This window comes from Rattus rattus, chromosome 5, assembly GCF_011064425.1.
Source record: "Rattus rattus isolate New Zealand chromosome 5, Rrattus_CSIRO_v1, whole genome shotgun sequence".
In the NCBI taxonomy this organism is placed as follows: Eukaryota; Metazoa; Chordata; class Mammalia; order Rodentia; family Muridae; genus Rattus; species Rattus rattus.
This window is the reverse complement of record NC_046158.1, coordinates 16,043,004-16,056,478: the sequence shown is the minus strand read 5'-3', so window position 1 is coordinate 16,056,478 and position 13,475 is coordinate 16,043,004. Positions and strand designations below refer to the sequence as shown.

The 13,475-nt window shown below is 41.5% G+C and overlaps 1 protein-coding gene across 6 annotated transcripts in view; it reads left to right on the top strand.

Moving 5' to 3' along the window:
- Window positions 1-684: 684 nt before the first annotated feature.
- The window catches only part of Dennd1a (DENN domain containing 1A), a 490,128-nt gene continuing 477,337 nt past the window's right edge, over window positions 685-13,475 (top strand). For 5 of the 6 annotated variants that reach the window (XM_032903216.1, XM_032903221.1, XM_032903217.1 and 2 more), the window contains exon 1: window positions 693-777. Coding sequence is in view for 1 of the 6 variants with exons in the window: in XM_032903215.1 (XP_032759106.1) it covers window positions 761-777 (17 nt within the window). In the remaining 5 variants the exon portion in view is untranslated. Of the gene's footprint in view, window positions 778-13,475 lie in introns of all 6 variants that reach the window. The other variant, XM_032903215.1, reaches the window with a different exon arrangement.

Below are 13,475 nucleotides of genomic sequence, written 5' to 3'. Positions count from 1 at the left end.
ATGTCTTAAAAAAAACCACAAAAACCCAAAACGACGACGACAACAACAAAACAACAACAACAACAACAACAACAAAGCTCTTTAAAGCTAAACCTCCATGGTCTGTGAACTTCATTTTTCAAATTCGGGACACAAGAACCCCGAAGCCTGACTAAGTGAAACTAGAGTAATTGTGGGTTCCTGAGTTAAAGGATACGTGAGGGGAGGACAACTGTTTCTCTCCAATTCAGACACCCCAAACTTTAGCCTGTCAAGAGTTCTACACTTGAGGAGTGGATGAAGACTTCTTTAGTGGCCTCTGGGGACAGATGGAAGTTTCTTCTGGACGAAAAGCAGTGGGACAGAGGTCCCTAGGTCTCTTAGAGAAACCTCAGGCCTTTCAGGTAGACCTGTGTCCTGGTGCGTTCTTCCGGACCACCCGGGCCAGCCTCCTGCGAGTGGACTACACTTCCCAGCAGACCCCGCGGTCAGCGGCGCGGGCGGGAGGGGGCGGCGGTGTGAGAGACGGGGGGGCGGCGCGCGCCGGGTACGCGCGCGGGCGACCATGGCGTTCGCCCGGCTGTAGCGAGTACTTTAACCCCGGGAGGCGACAGCAGCGGCGGCGGCAAGGGCGCGAGCCTCGAGCGGGCGGGCCCCTGCCTGAGGGAAGGGAGGAAGGGGCGGGGAGAGCGACGGAGGGAGGCCGGTCGGCCGCGGGCGGGCGGGCAGAGCAGCGCAGCGCCGAGCGGGGCCCGCGGGTCCATGAGGAGGCCCCGGGACCATGGGCTCCAGGATCAAGTGAGTGCGGCCGGGCGGAGCCGGGCCGGGTGCGTGGGGAGGCGAGGCTGGGCTATCGCTGCAGGCCGCGGACCGAGCTTGGGGGGGACTTGTTGCCCGGACCGGAGGGGCGCCCCGCGTGGAGGCGTCAGGCGGGGAGGGGGACAGTTGCCATGGCGATGCGGGAGGACTCAGGGACGGGGTGCGCGCGGGGTGGAGGGACGCGGATGATCAGATGTCCCCCTCCTCACCTGAGGGCGGGAACTGCTGACGTGACGCGGTGGCTCCTTTGGCGGGATGTATGGAGCCCTAGAAAACTGTCATACAGCTGCTGGGAGGGGGGAGGTCTCCGGAAGCAAGTCCTCATAAGGGTGTGTTTGGGGCGACCCCAAGAGTTGGCAGGTCCTGAGGTTGCAGCCTGGCTGCTTGAGGCCTGTAACGATTACAGAAGTGGTGTGAGGTTCTTAGAGGGAGGGGGCTTCTAGAACATTTAAGGACTGGATGGCCTGCACAGGAAGGCCCTTTGCGGTCTCTTCCTCTTATCTGAGTGTCTACACTAGCAAGGGCCGAAGGCTATGAAGGAAGAAACCTTTAGGTTGTAACTGAGCACCTGATTTTGCAAAGGTTTTATAATGCAATCTGACAGATTCCCTCACTCCTTCATTTGCTTGGAGTCCCTGGTTGAGCCTTAGTTTTCTGGTGAAAATGTTGATATTTGTAACATTAGTACCCACCGAAACATTACAAGTTGACTTTAGAAAGTACAACTTTTCTGTGGTCCAATTTGGGTGTTACTGCTTTGGTCTCTATCTCTCCTTCCAGCCAAGACCTCTTCTGGCCACTCCCTTCCTCAGCCCTAGAACTCAGATGCTTTCTCTCTAATCATTAGCAAATGTTCACTTTTTTTCCTCTATGACTAATAGAATTGCTTAAGGATATTTAAAAACAAAGTTGATAACATAGGCTTTTCTGGAAAACAGCATTCACAAGATACCATAAACCCTCTTAAAGGAAAGTCCGTGGAATGTGTTTATTTCAGCATTTTGAGAATTGTACTAGGGAAGTTTGAAAGAGGAAGGGCCTCAAGGGCAAAAATCTAATAATTATTCAAACATTGCATCTCATGTCCAAGTGGTGCACATGCAGTGTGACCCTTGCCCAGCTGTTCAGTTTCTCCAGCAGTTAGGGTTCTCGTTTACAAAAGGTGTCTTGTATATTTTGCAGGAATCCTGTGATACCTGCTGAATGAAATTAGAAAAGTTTGCTCATGAAAATGGATGTGGAGGCTTAAGAAGACCTTTTTTTTTTTTTTTTTTTTTAAATAGGAAAGGGAGGAGGGGGTTAGAATATAACACAAACAAGAGTCTGAGAATCTGGGGAGGTAAAGTGATTTAGTTTGTGAACTATTGGATTAAAAAGGCACTCCAGGCTAAATTCCAGCCTTCAAGTAAGAGTTGTAAACTTGGAATTTCAACAGCGCATATAAACACTTTTCTGTAAGTCACCTCAGAGTTGCAGAGAAAACACAAGGATGTGTCTTACCTTCCTTGTTCCAGAGAAATTCAGAGACTTGCTGGACTGGAGGCATTTGAGTGAACGTTAAAATAGAATGAGTTCAGGTGACTAGCTGTCATCTGCTCTCACTCTTGACAGTAGCAGGTTGACAAGTATGTTTTGTAAGTTTGTTTGGTGGAATGCATCACTGTAATATCTGAGCACTTGGGTAAGGGAATTTACCAAAGCGTGTAATTGCATCAAGTGTGAAATTAGTATGAAGAATGGCCTTATTGATCTTCAAACTAGACTGTTCAATGGTTAAAAGAGAAAAGGAAAAGGCCTGGGAAATATGTTAGACTGTGATGAGATTGAAAGAGAATATGAAAATAGAAGTTATAAAATTTAGTTGTGACTTAATAGCAAGTGTTAATTGTGCAGTTTCTGTCATAGGAGTATGGAGGGACAGGAGGTAAAGAAATAATCAATTTAGGCCTTGTCATTGGAGAAAATGGCTTTGGTTGTTACTGGTCATTCTGTCAAGCAGAACAGAAGGTGTTCAGGTTATTCACTTGGCTGAAGTGGAAGCTAATTGTGCTGACCCCCTTGTAAGGTAGGTAGGTGTGGGGGGGCACTGATCATTCTCTAGGCCCTTCTTTCTTTTGCTTTTCTCAGTGTAGATCAGATCTGGGTTCAAATTCCAGCTTTCTCATGCAGTGAGACAGTGTATTTGTGAATCTGGATTCCCTAGGGTAGAAGGGGCCTGCAGGATCATTATGAGCGGTAAACACAGGATCAATGTGACTACCAGGCCTGTATTAGGAACTTAGTGATTGTTTTACACCTTCTTGTCAAGTCTTATGTATTTTATGCCAGAAATGTCATAGAAAGGCACATTTCAGGTAACAGAGAGAACAAAGTTTTAATGGCCAAGGGTTAAGACTGATTTAACAATGTCCCAGTATTAAAAAATAAAAATCGATTAAAACCTAACACTGTGTGTAATTGTGAAGCTGGTGTCTGCAGTATGATGCATGATAAAGCATGTGCATTCTTAGATTCAGGAGGTGATTTACTGTTTGTTCAGGGTGGGAAGCTGGGACTGCTGCAGCAGACTCTGTGCTGGGTACCATGTTATGGTAATGTTTAATGCAAATCATTTCATAAAACACAACTGTCCACTGGTCCTACTTATTAATTACTGTTTTCACTTGAGAGAGTAGGAGTCCACAGGCTTAAGATCAGATAGATATCAGTTCCCTACCAGCTGTCTGTACCCCCATCCTAGGTCAGGCACCTCTCTGTGTTTTTGTAACCACATTAGGATGGCAGTGCCAAGTCTTGTTCCTCAATTGGCTTATATTAAGTGAGACACAAATTTCTTGAGAGCAAGGACTATCAGATATGTTTTTTAGTTCCCTGTGTCAAACTTGAACTGGCATGATTGTCCAGGACGAATTTATGAGCTGTGTTTAATAAATAGGATCTGAATTAAGATGCCGAGACATTAAGTTCTCAGATTGAAATGTATATAGAATTAAAAAGAGCAATTTGCTATTAGAACTCTTAAAAGTTTTTGTATTTAATAAGTGTAAGGCAGATTGTCTTGTTCTGGGCAGAACATTACTTATTTTTACTAACAAGAGTTTGTTTAGTCTGTGTTCATTTTAAATAATGACAGATTGTCTTGAATCAAACCAAACATCTAAGTGACAAAGGAAAGAGGTCACCAATATTCAGGTAATTCACTGGAAATCTAAACTTTCAGCCCAAGTAGAGATTTTCTAGAGGCATAAAAGGAACAGTGCTAAGTGACATTCTTGGACAGGTATGTTTAAATCTTATTTAGTGTTTCAGTGATCCCTGTGGACTGGAATGTGGTTAATATGAGGCAATTTAACTGATAATGCAGATGCACAGCAGGAAACTGTGAGGCAGTTTAATATTGCTTGTGGTGACATCCTAGAAATTGCTTCCAGGCACCAAGTCCAGGAAGTGGGTTGTAAGTAATGGAAGGAAGTGTTTTAAGTGAGTTTGAAGAGACCTGACATTAATGGACTCTGAGAAAAGCATACTTTAAGATTTGAAGGCATAGGAACAGGGTAGGCCAAGGCTTTGGCCTTGTGGTGGTCTGAATTAGCCCTTATGCTATTCTGCTGTCCCCATCAGACCGACCTTGAGGTTGGTATTGGAGGAACTGATTAATTCATTTACTCTCTTACTACACAACCAAGAAGTGTCAAGCACACATCTAATAAATGTTAGCTGTTATCAGTCATAGTAGTACTGTGCCTGACAATGTGCCAAGTCCTAAGGGTACAAAAATGAAAAGATTTTCTTTTGCCCTAAGGCTTTCTAAAAGTAGTAGGCACAAGTACAAAATAAAAGCACCCGGCCCCCTCTTCTTCTTCAAACCCTAGGTATAACTCAACATAATTGCTATGGTACCAGGCCTACCAGCAATGACTAGGTGGTGGAGTGAAGGTGGCTGGCTACCCTGGGGGTGCAAAGGAGTGTCAGAGAAGAAGGCTTTGGGGGAGAGAATGCTTTCATTGCAAGATGAATAAGGGCCCTAAAGGGGTAAGGGTGGTGATGGTGGCTGTGATAATCAACCAAGAGTGGTACATATGAGGGCAGGCCTATTAGGGAGATGAAAATATTACTTAAATGTGAGGAATGTGGGGATGACATGGTTCTTTTTGTTTGTTTTTGAGTATTCTGTGTATTTCTGGCTGTCCTGTTCTGTAGACCAGACAGGTTTTGAACTCACAGAGATCTGCCTACCTCTGCTTCTGGAGTGCTGGGATTAAAGGCATCTGCCACCATGCCTGGTAGATAGATGGTTCTTGTTTTTGTGGTACTAGCAGACTAGTGGATCTGATAGGTAAACTGAGTAAGTTCACAAAGTAATGTGGATGTGTTGAGAAGCAATGGAGATGCTGAGAGAGGAGGATGCCCAATGGCTGTCCTGTTTTGGATAGAGTGATGGGGGATGGTGTTACTGTAGAGATGACGTTTGACTCAGAAGTAAAAGATGACGAGGTAGTAGTCATGTCAAGTTTGGGCAAGAATTTATTTCAAGTTGAGGGTAAAGCAAGAGAACCCTGGGGAAGATTTAGGAGCTGATGATGTAAAAGGGGGTTTAGGTGAGGTCAGAATGAGAGCGTGGTTAAGCTGGGAATACTATAAAACTTAGTAATTTATTTTTGAGACAGGATCTCTCTATGTACTCTGGATTGGCCCGGAGGAACTCTTTGTCGATCAGTCTGGGTGTGAACTAACAGAGGCTCATATGCATTTACTTCCTTAAGTGCTGGGAGTAAAAGTGTGCAGCACCCTAGGTCTTATAAAATCTTTTAAGCTAAATGTTTTTAGTATGTCTCTTAGAGCTGTGAGTGAACAGTATGATGTAATTCTGGAGCATTCTATTACCCTAAAACAAAACAAAACAAAACTGTAGCACTAGTCACTTCTTATTCTTTCAAACTCTTCCAATCCTAGGTAATCACTAATCTAATTTCAGTTACTATAAATTTACTTGTTCTGGGCATTTCATATACATGAAATGATACCTAAGCCTTTGTGTATATAGCTACGTTTCCTTTGTATAATTGTTTCAAGGATTATTGTATTTTCTTTGTGGGTAGTATTTTGTTTGTTTGTTTGTTTGTTTGTGTTTGTTTGTTTTGAAACAGAGTTTCTCTGTGTAGTCCTGGCTGGCCTGGAACTTGCTCTGTAGACCAGTCCAGAGCATAAAACCATCTGTCTCTGCCTCTTGAGTACTGGGATTAACGGTGTATGCCACCACTGCCTGGCTTTTAACTATGTATGTATGTATGTATGTATGTATGTATGTATGTATGTATGTATGTATGTATTTTTATATTTATATTCAGCAGAGTTTCTCTGTGTAGCTTTGGCTGTAACCCTGTAGACCAGGCTGGCCTGTGGGGCATATTCCATTGTGTACATGTACCACATTTTACTTCTTCCTTCATCAGTTGTTAGGCATTTTGGTTGTTCCTCCCTTTTCATTGCTAAATATTAGTATGAACATTTAGTGTGAACATGTGCTTCATTTTCCCTGAGTATTTATACCTAAGTAGAATTGCTAGGTCTAATTTCATAACTCTTAAAATAACTTTCCAAAGCATTGTGCCGTCTGATGTAAATTGGTACCTCCATGTGGCTCTGATTTAATCCAAATTAAATCTGTTGAAAACATGGGGTCAAAGCAGAAAAGATAGGATTATCAGAAGAGGTTGAGACTTGAACTGAAAGAAAGGGAGGACTTGGAAAAGAAGCGGGTTCTTAATGGAAATCTGATGGCTTAAAAGTGGACATGAGCTCCTCTCATTGTTGTCAAGCATGGAGAAAAGACTCGCTTCTTTTTAAAAATTGGAAATTTTGGAAAGATTTCATACATATATCTGATATATTTTGATCATATTTCTCACCATTACTTTTTCTTCTCCTAGACTCCAACTACTTTCATGTTTCTCCTTGTGTAAGTGTATCTATCCCACTGAGTTCAATTAGGGTTGCTTACTTGAGCATGGGCAAACAGCTTTTTTTTTTTTTTTTTTTCCTTCCTTCCTTCCTTCCTTCCTTCCTTCCTTCCTTCCTTCCTTCTTTTTCTTTTTTCTTTCTTTCTTTCTTTCTCTCTCACTGGGAGTTGAGATGTGACTTTTCTTGTGCTTTCTTCCCCTAATATCTCTTCCCTTTCCAGCACAGTGCTTCTATTCCAGCCACAGCAGATGGTAGAAGGACCTTGAAGGCTGGAAGATAGTCTCAGAGATTGGGCTTTCTGTTATTAGAGCCTGGAGTCAGCATGTTGAATTATTTTTTTTTTTAAAGATTTATTTATTTCATTTATGTGGGTACACTGTCTTCAGACACACTAGAAGAGGACATTGAATGCCCATTACAGATGATTGTGAGCTACCATGTGGTTGCTAGGAATTGAACTCAGGATCTCTGGAAGAACAGTCAGTGCTCTTAACTGCTGAGCTATCTCTCCAGCCTGTTGAAATTTTATGAAATTTCGAACAGTGTTTTTGTGTTATTCTGTGCTTCCATTCTGAGCTGTTGCAGTCAGGAAGGTTGAAACAGGGAAGGAAATGTTTTTATTCAGGCTGTTAAGTCTGTATGAGTTTCTGGCTGGAATGCTGGTTGCAGTTTCAAAGGTTAACTTTTTTCATGGCCCTTGGAGAACTAATCCCTGGACTTGCAACATCCTTTTTGCTTAGGAGGTGTTTGTTGGGATTTGGAAAGATAAATAAGGAAGAAACAACCAACCAAAGTCGAGCTCCATTACTCTTACTGAATTCATTCATTTTAGGCATAGTCATGTGCCACACAAGGACATTTTGGATAAGGATTGATAGGATCTGATATACAATAAAACTGTAAAGTGGGGGTTGGGGATTTAGCTCAGTGGTAGAGCGCTTGCCTAGCAAGTGCAAGGCCCTGGGTTCGGTCCCCAGCTCCGAAAAAAAGAAAAAAAAAAAAACCTGTAAAGTGGCTTTTCTGTGATGGTTAAATATTACCCAACAGCACAGTTCTCCAGAATATATTTTCATTATGCGTTTAAGTATTGAGAAGAAACTAGATTCTTTCTTTTCTTTTCCTTTTTTTCTTTTTTTGAGACAGCATTTTTCTTTGTAGTCATGACTGTCCTTGGAACTCATTTTGTAGACCTTGAACTCAGAGATCCACCTGTCTCTGCCTCCTGAGTGCTGAGATTAAAGGTCTGTGTCGACACTGCTCAATACCAGACTCTTTTTTTTTTTTTTTTCTTTTAAAAAAAGCTGTTCCAGGGCTGGTGAGGTGGCTCAGTGGTTAAGAGCACTGACTGCTCTTCCAGAGGTCCTGAGTTCAATTCCCAGCAACCACATGATGGCTCACAACCATCTGTAATGAGAGCTGATGTCCTCTTCTGGTGCGTCTGAAGACAGCTACAGTGTACTCATATAAATAAAATAAATAAATCTTAAAAAAAAAAAAAAGCTGTTCCAAATAAAAGCAAGAAAGAATTATGTTCAGGATTTGTTCCTGTTGAAAAGACAGGTGACATTCCAAGAATTTGTCTGTTAGGTTATATATACCATTTAGTTAAATACACATCAGCAGCTGTCATGAGCAATGGCAATCCAGACAGAGAAGACTTTGCAAAAGTCAGAGGGAGGGGTTGGGGATTTAGCTCAGTGGTAGAGCGCTTGCCTAGGAAGTGCAAGGCCCTGGGTTCGGTCCCCAGCTCCCAAAAAAAAAAAAAAAAAAACAAAGCAAAAGTCAGAGGGAGATAAAAAGTGTTGCTGAAATACAGGAAGGACATGAGTTTTATACATACCCCTTCCACCCCCATACATACACAGACACAGATTACAAGATATGGACTTGAAAAAAATAGGCTTATGCCATTGAAGAATTCGGTTAGAGCTGTAATGAAGTCTCGCTGGGGCTTTTAAGTAAACTACTAGCAGCAGCAGGTTAGAGTGAAGTGGCCAAACAATGGCATGCCTGGGTTGCATAAGAAGATCCAGTGGAACATGGGAAAAGACCTATTTTAACTTTCAGGACTTCTGTATTTTCTAACTTATTAATGTAATAATGAACCATTCGAGTTTATAGGTGGATATATGTAAAGTGTTTACTTAGTTTTTACTGACAGGAGTGTGTGTGGGGAAAGGAATGCGGATGGACTGTGGAACTGTGCAGTAGTTTATGCTGCAGGGGATGAAGGCCTGATTTGAGGTTTGGGCAGTGGAAAGAAAAGGGATGGATTTTTAGGGAGATTTTAGGTAGATGTGACAGGAGGTTCTGGACCCGAGGGATCAGTGAAGATGATCTAGTAAACTTCGCTAAGTTATATTTTACATGGGATGTTCATAAGTTAAGGATCGGCGCAGGGTGCATTCACACTTGGGAGAAGTTATTTTGGTTTGCACTGAGAAAGGAAGGATTGCTTTGTTTTGTTTTTGTGTGTACCCTGGCTGTACTGGAGCTCATTCTGCAAAACAGGCTGGCCTTGAGCAGAGATCCATCTGCCTCTGCCTCCCTGGCGCTGGGATTAAAGGTGCTCATCACTACCACGTGGGGAAGGGAAGGAACCTTTAAGAGCCCCACAGTGAAGGCATGAGCTTTGATAGACAAGACTTAACGTAGACTGGTTTAAGCTGCAAGAAGGGAATCTGTCTATGGCAGATTTTGAAAGAGAAAGCAGCAGAAAGAAACACTTTTTGAACTGTTAGCCACAGGAAAGGGTTCAGGGATGTTGTGTTGATATTGCTTAGGCCTTGTGAATAACTGAACGGAAGGAAATCAATCTAGAGAAGATGCTGTTTGAGTCCTAGCTGAGCTTGTACACCAGGGTGTGAGAGAAGCTGGAAAAAGGGATTTAGTGCTGAAGGAACAACCCCCTTCCCCAAATGTCTATGACATAATCAGCTTAGTTAGAACTTATAATACTGTCTCTGAGTCTCTCTTCTACTCCTTCCTTCCGTGTGTGTGTGTGTGTGTGTGTGTGAATGTATAATTTGTAAAAGAAAGTGAATATGTCATGTAAGGGTTGTGAGAACCAAAACCTGGTCTAGCCCTCAGCAGAGATGTGATGTGATTATCTAGACAGCTATCAGGAGTATTGTTGTTGAGGAAAAAACATGCTGACACACACACACACACACACACACACACACATATATATACACACACACATACATATACATACATATACATATACATATGTGTATATATATGTATATATACATATATAATGAATGTATTTACAACAATGTATTTTTTAAAAAAAATACTTGATTCAGTTAGTGAGATAGTTAAGATGCATGGTATGTTTTACTGGATTTATTTGAAGGCCTGAGACCCTGATATCTGAATATTGTTCTTCCTCTTCTAGTTGGGGAGATCAGATGAGCATGTAAGTAATCAGAATTGCAACACTTTAGAACATTTCATGTTCTCATAAATACTGGACATTTTTATTCCATTTTCTAAAAGACATTAATAATTTATATTTTATCTTAGCTGGTATCAGTGTTTAGTCATTTCCCATGGTGCTTAGAGTTATATTTTAAAAAATGGTTATATATAGGAAAATAAACATTTGTAAAAATAGTGCAGCATAATGAACTCCCAAATCACTCTTATTACTCAATTTCAACCCATTAATTTATAGCTTTAGTTTCATTAATGGGTAATGGTTTGTAACTCCTTCCACCTTCCAGTGTTCTGGATTATTCTGAATCAAATTCCAAATGACACATTTCATCCTTAAATATTTTCCTGTCCCTGGAAGATCTGAAAGATCCTTTTAAACAATAATGCCACACCTAAAATACAAGAGTTCTTTAGTATTATTAAATATATATTTAGCATTTCATGATTCTTTGGCTTAAAAATGTTTAGTTTATTTTGAGTTTGCGTATGATGTATGGGTACATCATGGATGATGATGATTGTGTGTGTGTGTGTGTGTAAGTGTGTGTGTGTGTGTGTGTGTGTAAGTAAGTGTGTAAGTCAGGACAACTTTGTGGAGTTCGTTTTCTCGCACCTGTGGGTTCTGGGGATAGAACTTGATGCTCAGGCTTGTTCAGATGGCAAGAATCTTTATTTACTGTGCTCTCTTGCTCTTCTCATTTTACAAAACAGTTTTGTTTGAATATGCTGATGTCATACACTGTCTCTGGTTGGTATCTCAAATCTTTTTTTCTTTTTCCAGTTTCTCTCAGTCTCTCTACATGGCCCTAGCTGTCCTAGAACTCACTATGTAGACTAGGCTGGCTCCGAGTTCACAGAGATCTGCCTGCCTCTGCTTTGCAAGTGCTATGATTAGAGGTGTATACCACCATTCCTGTCTCTGCAATTTAGTTCTTATAGAAAAGTGAACTGTTGGTTCTATGTATTCCATTAAATCCTCATGGTTTATTTAATATGTTCCTCTATCTTTTATATTTTTATAATTTGGTAGTTAGAATGAGTGAGTTGGTGAGATTCAAGTTTATTTTCTTGGCAAGAATTGATAGGTGGTAATGGCCTTTTACCAGGTGGCACATGGTAGGTTTCTGGTTTACTCTCCTGGTTTAAGTGGCTAGGGTGGTCAGATGCCATATTCTGTTTCTGTTATGTCTTCTGTCAGTTGGAATGCTTGAATGCTACCATAAAGAAAACCTTTTCCATATCAACCTTTCAATGACCTTTCATACAGTTCACACCAGAAATATAGGATGGATGCTTGTTTTCCTTAAATTTCATACAGATTCCTTGAATTTCAGAAGATAATTTTTTTATTGGGGGGATGCCCCTTTAAATGCACTTATGTAATCTTATTTGGCCCCCCAAGCTATCACAGTTATTATCCTTGCTGATGTTGAATTTGTCCCTTTTTTGGTTGTTGTTTATTGGGAGTTTCAAGTAAATGCTTAAAGTCTTTTTGACAGGGTCCTAGGAGTTTCTTAGAGTTTTGTTTTTGTTTTTTTTTTTTTTGGTTTTGTCATAAGATGTTCTAGGGTTATTAAGTGTTTCTTGCTCCAGACCTGTATCTTCTTAGGAGTCCTACCTACTTATGATGGAAAATGACCTTAGTGATCTTGGTTTGGCCGTGAGGAGTTTTATTTTTCATGTGGGAAGGTTTGCTATTGGGTCAGTTGTTACTTCTAGGGTTTTCAAGAGGTCAAAACTAGGAGATAGATAGATAGATAGATAGATAGATAGATAGATAGATAGATAGAATGAATGTGTGTGTACTTAAAGATGAGCTGTATTATTCTGGGCATGGTGCCACACATTTTTAAAAAGCCCAGCTCTTGAAAGGCTGAAACAAAAGAATTTCTGAGTTTCTGCCTCGTCTGAGCTATGTAATGAGGCCTGCCTTCTTAGTGAAGTGTGGATTGTTTGCTGTGTTCACATCAGTCTTTCCCAGTTCCAGATACAGCAGTTTTATTTACCTTCATCACCCTTATGTCTCAGTCTCCCACACTGTGCTCAAAGATTTAATTTCTCACAACTCTCTGGCATTTCCCATAGTTTTTTATTCTAGACTATTTATTATTATTTAATGCTATTTATTATTGTTGTGCCTATGATGTATATGTATGGGCTTGTGTGCCACAGTGTTCATGTGGAGGTCAGAAGACCACTTTGTGAAGTCTGAGCTCATCTTCTACCTTTCAGTGGGTTCTAGGAGCGGAATGAACCCAGGTGGCTAGGCTTATAGTTCATTTACTTTAACCTGCTGAGCCATTTCCCTGGGAACTGGCATTACAGGTGGTTGAAAACTGCCCAGTATGGGTGTTGGGAACTGAACTTGAGTCCTGTGAAGCCTGTTATCTCTCAAGACTATAATAGATTCATGCTCATTTCCCTTCTGCCTGCCCACCTAGGAAGGAGGAGGGAGAGAGAAACAGTGAAAGAAAGTGAGGCAGTCATGTACCATTTGCATATATAGGGATCAGAGAAAAGCTCTTGGGAATTGGTTCTCTCCTTCCACCTTGGTTTTGAGTAGGGTCTCTAGTTCTTTCTGCCACTGCACTGCATAGGTAAGCTTTCAGCCAATGCTGTTGCTGCCTCCTGTTTCACTCTACTGGGTACTGGGGCTGGGATTACAAATGCAACCACTGTGTTTAGTTTTTTTTACATAGGTTGTTGTACTGGCTAGTTTTGTGTGTCAACTTGACACAAGTTGGAATTATTACAGAGAAAGGAGCCTCAGTTGAGGAAGTGCCTCCATGAGATCCAGCTGTAAGGCATTTTTCTCAACTAGTGATCAAGGGGGGTGGGGGTAATGGCCCAGCCCATTGTGAGTGTTGCCGTCCCTGGGCTGGTGGTCCTGGGTTCTATAAGAAAGCAAGCTGAGCAAGGCAGGGGAAGCAAGCTAGTAAGTAATCCCTCCATGGCCTCTGCATCAGCTCCTCTTTCCTGACCTGCTTGAGTTCCAGTCCTAACTTCCTTTGGTGATGAACAGCAATGTGGAAGTGTAAGCTGAATAAACCCTTTCCTCCCCAACTTGCTTCATGATGTTTTGTGCAGGACTAGAAGCCCTGACTAAGACAGTTGCTTAGCAGGTACTTTATACAGAGTCATCTTGAAGACCCATTATTATTTAATGTGGTAGGCTTTTATTTGTTTTGATCCATGGTTATAAAGAATGTATAGTCAAATCATTTCTTTGTGGTTGTGTCACCAACTTAAAATATAGTTGGCTTTAAACAGTT